The 10,897-nt window shown below is 46.3% G+C and overlaps 1 protein-coding gene across 4 annotated transcripts in view; it reads left to right on the top strand.

Moving 5' to 3' along the window:
- The first annotated feature begins 3,685 nt into the window (after positions 1 to 3,685).
- Positions 3,686 to 10,897, top strand: part of SPECC1L (sperm antigen with calponin homology and coiled-coil domains 1 like) — a 48,040-nt gene continuing 40,828 nt past the window's right edge. For all 4 annotated transcript variants that reach the window (XM_087943026.1, XM_087943025.1, XM_087943024.1 and 1 more), the window contains exons 1-2: positions 3,686 to 3,779; positions 9,179 to 9,367. In XM_087943026.1, the coding sequence (XP_087799152.1) occupies positions 9,215 to 9,367 (153 nt within the window). In that variant the 5' untranslated portion in view covers positions 3,686 to 3,779; positions 9,179 to 9,214. The remainder of the gene's footprint in view (positions 3,780 to 9,178; positions 9,368 to 10,897) is intronic.

Below are 10,897 nucleotides of genomic sequence, written 5' to 3'. Positions count from 1 at the left end.
TGGGTAAATGTGTTATCCACAGACGGCCAATTACAAAACCCTTCCCCTCCCACGTCTTTTAACAATGAAATGATAAGGAAGTCAAGAGCCAATTTTACACCACTTTGATTGTCCTTTCCCATAAGTTTTGTCCCTCGGCAATTCTCCCCTCATTCTGTTCGTGCAAATCTTTGGGTATTTGGATTCCACTCCACTGGTCAAGGGTCTACCTGTATTTTTGAAGGTCACAGTTGTCAGGCAGAAGCTTTTTTTCCACACCAGGAGCTTCACCTGCACCCTATAGGAATGGACTACAATTGGCCAGACAAACTGGGAGAAGAAAACCTGCCCCATTGCCTTCCCAAAGCCAGCTCATAAGTCATCACATGAAAGCTTAGCCACCATTCAATGTCTATCAGATAAGCCCTATTCACTAGTTTCAATGTATTGTTCATTTATTCATTTATGGCATATCATACATGGACTAGCAATATGTGTGTGTGTAAATATGTGTGCGCATACACACACACATATACATACACACACAAACACACGCACACACACACACTTCACCTAGATCAGTAGAACGCAATAAAATATGAATGTTAAAAAGATCTGTTTGTTCAAATACCTAGATGTCTAGGCCACCTAACCACTTGAAGTACAGCATCATTTCTATTTTTAAAAAGCCAGCTACTGGACCAGTATAGGCCCTCAGCTTAGAGCTGGCCAACTATGTTTGATTTGGGAGCCTGAGGGAGGATGCTACGAGTCACACCAGACAAGGCGTGAATCCTATTCAGGATTGTCCATTGCTGACTTAGTTCAAAGCCTGGTGCCCTTTTTGTGGGGTCATTTATAGTTTCAATATAGATGTATGATTCTTGTTCATGCATAAAAGGAGACAAAAGATATGGTGTTGCTTTGGGTACATCAGAGCCTCCTCGAGTCACCGAGATTCCACTAGTCCACTCATAAGATTCATTCTCTGGCACAGACAACATGTTAAGGTTTATTTTGATTGGCAGATGGGTTTTGCACATAATGTTACGTGTTTGTGTCTGGAAAATAGTCCAGCAGGGAGGGACTTCATGAGGTCAGTTGATGGCTAATGTTACCCTTTTGGTCATGTCCAACTCTTGTTGATTCTATGGGCCTGCTCTTTCCACGTCTTCTGATCTTACACGACTTATTTGAATTGTTTGCTGCTCTGGCTGGTGTCAGTTTCGATGGTGTCCAGCCATCGTGTTCTTTGCTGGCCTGGTTTCCTTTTACCGCTAACTCTTCCAAACATAATTGGTTCCCCCGCATGACATAGCCAAAATGAGACAGAATTTGGTGGTGGTGGTGGGGGTTTGAAACAGTTACACGGACCGTAACCATCTATGGCTGGTGCACGATCTTACCCCTGAATCCAGCCCATCTAGTTAGCTAAGGTAAACCTGGAAGACTCTCAATGGTGTAAGTCCCAATACCAATGTGTCTTGTAAGCACAGCTTTTAGAGGAAGTTGGACGCCTTCCGACTGAATTTTCTAGAGGAATTTGATCCCCAAGGCAGCATTAACGGGATCCTAAAAGGCACTAAATCAAAGGTGTCAAACTCAATTTCATTGAGGGCCATATTAGGGTTTTGTTTGACCTGGGAGGGGGGGCGTAGCCAAGGTGGGCATGGCCAGCTCAACATCATTCCTGTTGGGGGCCCAAGTGCTCTGCCAGCAAAAAGGTCCCTCCCCTAACTGACCAGCCCTGCCTTTTTAGCCTCAAAGCAGAGAAAAGGGGCTTGCCAGCAATTCCTCTTTGACCCCCAGGTAGCTTCCTCAAAATGGATCTAGGAAACTATACAATGAAAAATTCATGGTTTACTAATCCAGCCTGGTTAATTCTTGCATTTCACTGGTCTAAAACTTTTAACCCAATACAGCTTGAACGTTTTTTGAACAACCTGGAAAAATGGACGGTGTCTTGCATAAACTCTGAAACTCATAAACTCTGAGAAACACTGGCCCAGAGTGAAGCAGGGCACTCTGGAGTGGACATTCCAAAACACTCTGTGTGCGTGTGTGTTTTACACTAGAAGACACCCTACTCCTGTTGGGAAGTCTTCCTCTCAAGTGGCTTTGCCCGAGGCCTAAGACAGAAGTTGATGGTGTACTACAAAGGGTGGCATGTAGGCACCCTACGAAGGTCTCCCAGGGAGTAACAAGACCCCCCTCCTCCTCTCCAGGGAAGGCTTCACTTGAGTCTCTCGCTAGTCTGTTTGATGCTCAAAGAAGCTTTGCACTCCTGGTGGGATTGTTGAGAAGAGACCAAGAGGCAGCTTCCAATTGTTCTGATTAAGACACCGGTTGGATTATATTCTATTGCTTGGGTTTGCATTAAATTGAATTTCAATATGAACTCTTGCCCAACATTCCAGCAACTTCAACTTCCTCCATCACTTCTTCTCTATTAGTAAGATTAAGGTCCAGTATAGCTTTTCCTCTAGTTCCTTCCTCAACTTTTTGGATGACAAAGGTTGGGGAGGGAACAAGAGGAAAAACTATGGCCCTAACAGTGGCCCAGATAGGAGGATGCTGTGAATCGTAGGTGCCGTTCGTAATCTCTTGGAGGTGAGGATGGGGCATTGATCCCCAGCATTCGCAAACAGCTGGCATTTGTCTGCCAAGGATGCTTCTGAGGATCCCTACCTGACACCCTCCTGCCAGGGAGGCCAGGAAGCCGGCTGCCAAGGTGGTCCTTAAAGGCAGGTGCCTGATTCTAGCAAAATGGGTCTGAGGTGAGGCACCAGCCATGTGTGCTGATGATACCTGCCCTGAAGCACCTCCTGGCCCCTAATGTGTGTTTTCCTTGGCTTGGGCAGCTCCTGTAGGAAAAGACGGTGAGGTGCTGACAGGTGTGCATGTTCATATTCCATCCAAGGCACCTGGAAGCATAACAGCCTCTCAGGAAGCTCCCTCACAAAACCCATGGAGGGCTTGCAACACCAGGATGTGCGGCTTTCCTATCACAACCTGGTAATAAGATAGCAAAACCGTTCATACCTGGGTGGTGCCTGGGGGCAGTTTCACCTTTCCTCCTTTGAATCGGGTTGTTACTCAAAGTGGCATTTCCTGCTTTCATCTCGTTGACCCTGAAAATCCCGCTGGCTTCCAGCGGGGAGTCGCTGCCTGGGCATCCCTTGGACCCGTGTCAACAGGGAGATCAAAGGCAACGTCACGCTTTTTCTCAGATTCCACGCGATCCCTGGAAGCGCCTGCGCTCGCCGGAGCCCTGCAGGGCGGCCAGTGGAGAGAGGGAGGAGAGAGGGAGGGAAATAGGAAAAGGAAGGAAGTGGGAATGGTGGGAAGGAAGGAAGGAAAAGGAAGAAAAGAAGAGGAGTGGAAGAAAAAGGGAAGAAGGAAAAGGAGGGAGGGAGGGAGGAAAAGAGAAAAGGAGAAAGGAAAAGAGGGAGGGAGAGGAAGAAACGAAACGAGAGGGGGAAAAGAAAGGAAAAGAGGGAGGAAGAAAAAGAGGGAGGGAGAGGAAGAAACGAAACGAGAGGGGGAAAAGAAAGGAAAAGAGGGAGGGAGGGAGGGAGGAGGGAATAGCACTGCACAGCCGGCGAAGAGCAGCAGCAGCAGCTGACTGGCGCCGCCCCTCCCTTTGCGCGTGCGCCCTCTCCTCGCCAGGCTTGGGGGCGAGGCGCGCTGTCGCGACCGCGTCGGCGCCTGCGCAGTAGCGCCCAACGCGCTGAGGGACCGGAGGAGGAGCGCCGCGCCCGCCCGGTCTCCCTCCGCGGAAGGAGGCAGCAGCGCTTCAGGTAAGGCCGGGGCGGCGGCCCATCCCCAGGAGATCCTGCCCGCCGCCGCTCGCCCTCTGGCACGCTCGGCCTTTGGGGCCCGGAGAGCTCGGCGCGCGGGGTAAGTGGGCCCGGGCGGACGCGGCCCTGGCGGCGTTGGCCGTTTGGCCGCAGAGGGGCTGCTTCCCGGGCGGGGGAGGCGCGCCTGTGGGGCCCGGAGGGAGGGGAGGCCTTGAAGGCTCCCGCCGAGGGAAGGGCAGTTGGGGGCGGGGGTGCTTCCCCACCTGGGTCTCTGAGGTCTCCACCATGGCCACTTTCAACCTGGCGGACTTCAACTCCCAGAATTCCCCAGCCAGCTTGGGCTGGGCAATGCCGGAGCTTTGCTGGCTGGGGGATTCTGGGAGTTGAAGTCCGCCAGGCTTAAAGGGGCCACGGTTGGGGACCCCTGCCCTAAGGTGTGTGTCCCGCAACTCCCAGAATTCCCCAGCCTGCGTCGCTTGGGATCCTGGGAGTTGCAGTCCGCCCGTCTCGGAAGTGGCCCAGGTTGGGCAGCCCAGCTGAGCTCTGAGCAGGAGAGGCAGGCAGGTTGCTCATCAATCTCCGGTGATGAATTGAGTCTGATAAACAGCCTGGAGCTCTTGGGGTGGGGGGTGGATTTGTCCACCCTGCCTGTGCTCAGCTCTACGTCAATGCCGACCCTTATGCAAGCCGTAAGCAACGGAATTTCATTTTAATGGATACCCAATTAATGTACATTCAAAGAGACAATAAAGTTAGTCTGAGTCTAGCCTTTTAAGGTTGGGGAGGGGGGACATAGGTTGATGCAGTTTTGGGCTAGATGCTTTAATAGAGGAAATGCTTGGTAGAGGGAACAGTGACTGTGACCTGAATGTTTTAGAATAGTATATTTGTGCTTTATGTCTTTCCCTCTTGTGTTATTGTGTTATTGACTGTCCTTTACTCTCATGACTGTGTCCCTTTGGCTTGGCCTGTTCCTCTTTGGTTGAACCCTCTCATGGGCAATTAATCAGTAAAAGTCCCAGATTCCTGGAGTGTGATGGGGATGCTGCTCCATGACAAACTCATTAATCATTTAAGGAAGAGAATTGGGACTTGACATAGTTTAAGTCACTAGAGATCTTTGTACCCGTAATTCAAACAGAGAGTCTGAATTGTGCTGGGCATCTGGAGCCTAATGTATGAGATTTGGGTACTGTAATGAGATTAAAGCAGCAGGACTAATTGGGTTAGAACAGATGCAGTCTGTGGCAGATCTGCCTCTTAAGTAAAGGTCAGAACGAAATCTGAAATCCCTGTAAAATACAGGATGAAACCAGTATTCAGGTGGAAGCCAATGACTTCAAGTTGTTTGCTGGCCTCTTAAAAAAGAGATATGCTAAAGCTGTTGCTCAAACCTTTGATTTAAATGTGATTGAGCAAATTAACATAATTCTTAGCAAGAACTGGGTTTATTCAGAATATGGCATGCTTGTGTCTGTCCAGCTAAATATGTCTTATTGCAAGCAGGACCACAACAAAATGTTGCAGCTTATTCCTTCCCAAACTACAACTACGCTAGTATTGCAACCTCTTTCTCCTTCCCTACTTTCTGTAGTAGTCGTGCATGCCTGGTCTTCATTGAGTTGTCTGTGACAGCCCACTTCTCTTCTTCCCCACCCCCTTTTTTGTAAAATAAAATAAATTTTATTTCTTGCAAGTCCCCTGTGTGTGAGTGGTGCTCTTTGGAGTATATAAAGATTGACATAGTGCACAGTTTACTGTTAGGGAGTAAGTGTAACTGGTTTTGAGTGTATTCTTAGATTTAAAATAATCTTGTAGTGGAAAAGTTAACACTGTTCTGAGCTTGGAATGAAGCACCTTTCATTCCAGAGCTTTGTTCCAAGCTCTGGACAAAATTCAGTGTGCTCCTTCCATGTTGTTCCAAGTATTCTGATATCCTGAAATTAAAATTCCAGTAAGCCATGCAGAATTTGTGGATACATTTATCATTAGAATAGTAGGCATGGGCATGGTAATTGGTTGGAGCTATTTGAGAAGGAATGGATGGGGGAGTAATTTGAATATTGTTTATTATCACTTATTTAAATGTGTTATAGCCCGGCTATTCCAGAAAATTTTGGATAGTTTACAAAAGAGGGGAACTGGAGCATATCAACAAATTGTAGATATGTGGTCCCTTGTATAAGTACATTCTATGCATTGAAGAGCTTTATATACCATGAAGAGCTTTGTAGGTGACAGCATCACCCAGAAACCAACTGTCAATCAATACACCTTGTGTAGCATCAGTGACACATGGGCTTACCTAGCCTAAAATTCTTGCCACTGCTGGTGCTACTGCATTTTGAAACAACTGTTTGGTCTTCAAAGGCAGCCTTCAAGTGTAGAGTGCATTATACAGTAGTCGTCCAATTACAAGGTGATCAGGGCATGAGTGACATTTCTGAAGGGTCTCCCAGTCAAGGAAGGAACACACTGGATGAACCCCCTAAATCGCAAATTGTCCCCATCCAAGATTAACAATGAAACCTCATTGACCCAGGGGGCCAAAAGCTGCATCCATTCAGTCTTGTCAAACCATTCAGGATTGACCCAAAGTCTGTTCCATTCCATCAAACCTGAACAGTTTCCAGACACTGGATTGATACTTTGACAACTTCACTCTACATGGGGCTGCCCTTGAAGACCCACCAGTTGATTCAAAATGCAGTCATACCCGCAGTAGCAAGCATCCTTTGCTGCATGTGCCTATGGGTTAGATATAAGCAACCTTGTACTGATGATACCAAACCGATGGATGGCTTGACCGGTGGTTTCGTGTAAAGGTTAAGCAGGAGAAGGGAGAGTGTCAAGCTTTGAGTCATCCCACAAGTGGGTGGTCACAGGCATGATCCCTTCTTCCCTCCCTTAGCATAGTTGGGGGTGATCATTGAAGAACCAGCGTAGCATGGTGCCTCTAGCTTATGCAGAAGAAATACCCATGGTCACTGATGCTGCTGAGAAGTCAAGGAGCACAAGGATGGATGGATGCATCACCCCCACCTTTGCTCCACCAAGATGGACAAGCAGAATACTTGGTTAATAAAGTCAGAGTGGGACATCATGTGACCATGCCACTTAGTGAGAGCAATTCCAGCAATCCCAGTTGCCATTGTTAAGAGGGGACCACACAGGTCATTCAGCAAGAACCTCGCATGGCTAGGACTTCCGACTTCCTCTTGACCTCCCCACTGACTTCACTTGTAGGAAGCTGCCAAAGGAGGCCACAAATTGTGGTCACGTGACCATGGGGATGCTGTGATGGCTGGAAGGCTGAGGACCTGTTGTATCTACTGCTCATTCAGCACCCTCATAAGTATGAACAGTCGCTGAACAAATAGATGTTAACTGAGAAACCCCTCAGTTACTATGCGTGCCATCCAGTCAAAGAGCAAACGATGTACAGGGTGATACATAATTCATATGATTAAAAGATCGTTGTGAGGGTAACCAAAACTGAGTTGCAGCTTGATGGTCCCCAGAGTACCATTGGTTTACATTTTACAAGGTTTACTAGAATTAATCTCATAGAACGGCTGTTGCCAGGAAAGAGATGCTTAACAAGAAGCAGATTGAGCTTTGCATTATCACAACATCTTATCTCTCAAAAGAGCATGATAAGGTGTGGCTCTGAATAAGAGTTTGTGTATTTAAACGAATATTTATGGGTAAGCGTAGTAAGTGTACGGAAGCATTTTTTCTTGGCCTGAAAGCTATCTCCAAGCCATTTTTATATACTTGTGAGTGCAGAGAAGAGCATGGTCAGCCAAGGTTCTGGTTTGGGGCCATTTTATTAGAAAAGAACACGGCAGATCCTGGGCAAATTCATCTCCAAGGAAGATTGAGCCTTCGTAGATGGAGTAAGGGTTGGCATCAGGCCCATGAAGTTTATGTTCCTTCTTTTTCTACCATGCATGGGTTCTGTTCCTTCCGCATTGTAAAACTGGCCATCCTAGAGCTTAGTCCTGACCAAAACATGATTGCAGGTCAAAGCTTGGAGGTAATTTGAAGAGTCAGGACCTTCTTCACTCTCTATTGCAAAAGTGGCTCTATAGAAACAGCAGGTCTGTGGTCTTCTCCCCCACCCCACCCCACCCAAAAATAATAACAAAATTAGCCTGAACATGAACAGGTGCTCATAGCACCTTAATATTTCTCTCAGCAACCCTACTGAGACTTCTCCGTAGGGTTACTCAGAGAAATATTTGTCTAGTCTAGGGAGAAACAATGTTCCAACTAACCCTTGAGGTTCTAACTCAGGAAGGAAACTTTTCCAGTAGGTCGGAAATGCAGCAAAGACCCCCAGGGCAGATTCTGCAGAATAGATGTTAGAGAGCTCCAACCTCGCTCACATTCTGTAACAGGAAGGCAGCCTTCCATATAAGCTGAAACTGCTCAGCGGTTAGTGGAAGGAATTGTAATAATCTGGCAGGAGGTTTGAGTCACTGCAGCCAAATTAGCAACTGTCAAAACAACTTTAAAGTTAACATTCTGTCACACAGTGCCACAAATTACAAGACTAAATAATTTATTACAGCAAAAATCTTGTGGGATTAATAACAGTATACAGAAAAGTATGTAGGGTATTTTAATTATGTCAATTATACTGATGCAGCTTTTGCCCCAACAAGCTTGTTTGAAAACTAATTATCTTTGTTCTATTTATATTTCATTTCTACATGAAAAAGTTGCTTCTCATTTTTCCTTGAAAAATGAATATGAAATTGCAAATACAGGGAAATGAGAGAAACTTTGGTGCCTTGGCCTAGTCCATAAACTGTAGGTTCAAAAAAAGTTCTACAGATTTCAGAAAGGAAGTGTTAAAGCCAATGTAACTTGTACTAATTTTCTGATTACTAAATCTTCTCATTTATGTTTTCAATTAAGGGCCTCAATGCTACTGCTCCAAATTTATAAACATTTTTGGAGAGATGAGAATCAGAGTGAAGAATGAATAAAGATTTCAGATCTGTTGGCCAACAATTGCTTAGCATCAAAGTAACAAATTGTAGGGCAAAAGCTCTGCTGAATTTGGGAAAAGCAGAAAGAAGAAACAATGGGTTTATATTGCTATGGGTATAAGAGGAAACACTTCCATCACACTTACAGAATGCAAACCATTTTTAGTGCAATTTCAGTCTGCATGCAGTAAAGATACTTAATGAAGTCAAATGATGTCAGTGTTTGAAAGGCTTCTGCTGGGTTTGGGCTGAGCTGAGCAGGGTCCAGGGAGACCGAAGGTAGGATTTATGGTCTGGGCAAAAAGTACAAGGCATGGAGGGGCTATTTTCAGGTATGTGAATAGTTACTATATAAACAACAGTACCCTCACTTTTTGAAAATCTGTTTTTTCTCTGCAGATTGTTAGTAAATGTATATCAAGCAGGCAGCCAAGAATGAAGAAAGCAAGCCGGAATGTTAGTTCGGTGCCCAAAGTGCCTGGTATAACTAAGATGCAAACAGTAGAGAAAGCTAAAACAGAGACCAGTTCCACAACGTCTGCAGTAACGAAACTTCCAAAAGCAGGAACAGCAGCCTCCTTCCTGAAGGTATCGGCACAGTAGATCTTTTGAAATACAAGGGGAGTGGGGGGTATCAGCAGAGGGCCCTGGCGTGAGCAGCAGAGAAAATGCTGCAAATATCTGTGCATATTGACAGCTTCTTTATTGTTGCCTCCTGTACGTGGCGCTATATGTTCTCTACAGATAACAAGTTTCCTAGCTGCAGAGAAATACAGACACAGAGGAAGCAGAACCTGCACTGTTTATGAAGTCTCGCAGATAGAAATGATTTTGCCCTCTTCGGTGATGCTATTGCAAATTTGTGTTGGATCCAATTAATATTTCTAGATTTTCACCCTGTTCACATAACACACTTATTTGAGTCTGGCACTTTTCTTAGGTATAGCAGCTAGTCCTGAAGTTCCAACCAGTCATTCAGCAACTGTTCAGAGTTATGATGGCATTCAATAAGTGGCTTTTACAATTGGCCCTTTAGGTTCTGGCTGTGGCAGCACTCCTGGGGCGGGGGAAGGGCCATCTGGGTACTTAGCAACCAGCTTGCACCTGCAATGGTTGCAGCATCCCAGGGTCACATGCAGTCATCACAAATTGCAACTTTTCCTGATGCTTTTTGCAAGCAACGCCAGTGAGGAACCAGCAGGGAGGATCGCAAGTCATTTCCTCTGCTTTGTCTTCCGAGGAGCCCCAGTGCATAGCAGGCAGTGCCTGGAGCCACTTGTGACCCACACCCACATTCCCATTTGCAGCATCCCCCCCGTACAGCAATCGTGCACCCCACTGTGCTCCTGATCTGAGGGTTATAAAAAGATTAAAAACGTAGCAGTTAAAACTAATAGCCCATGATGGCCAATAGTGCAATGCAACCATAAAATCACATCAACAAGGTAACTCTAAACTCCTGACCCAAATGCCTGGGAAACAAGCCAGATTCTCAGTGCCTTGCAAAAGGCTGAGTCGGGGCTACCTGTATCTGTAGGGGATGCTGTTCCCTAAGGCAGGTGCTGCCACAGAGAAAACTTGATTTCTCTGTCCGACAAGATGGCATATTTCAAGTGGAGGGGACCTGAACTACGCCCCACTGCTTGCCCCATTCAACGCCACAACTGGTGGGACAAGCAGAAATCGCGGGAGAAAGACAGTCCGACTTTAGAAAGGAAATAATGGTCTTGGCAGAGAGTGACGTTCTGTTACCAAGGCAATAAACAGATAAACAGATAAACATAAAGTTCCTACCAAGGTAGAGATTTATGAATGCAGCCTTCTATTCCCAATTCATATGATGGTAGAAGGGAGGAGGGGAAGTATATTCAGACTTGCAAGATTTTGTGACTGCAGATTTTTGAATAAAAGTGGTTAGGGTTGGGCTTGTCTGATTCCTGATCCAGTCTACGTTGTAGGGCCGATACATCTGCAAATAGTCTGACTCTAGGCCACTTGGATGACACCTGGAAGCTTCCGGGAGCCAGCGCAGCTTGCAGAATAGGGGTGTTAGATGGGTCTAGCAAGAGGTACGGAAAACTACCTGCGCTGCTGCATTCCGGACCAGTAGCAGCTTCC

The sequence above is a fragment of the Notechis scutatus genome, chromosome 13 (genome assembly GCF_049901735.1).
Source record: "Notechis scutatus isolate UNSWTSFEM ecotype Mainland chromosome 13, rNotScu1.2, whole genome shotgun sequence".
NCBI lineage: Eukaryota > Metazoa > Chordata > Lepidosauria > Squamata > Elapidae > Notechis > Notechis scutatus.
Note: the sequence above shows the minus strand (reverse complement) of the source record. Positions and strands in the feature narration are given on the sequence as shown.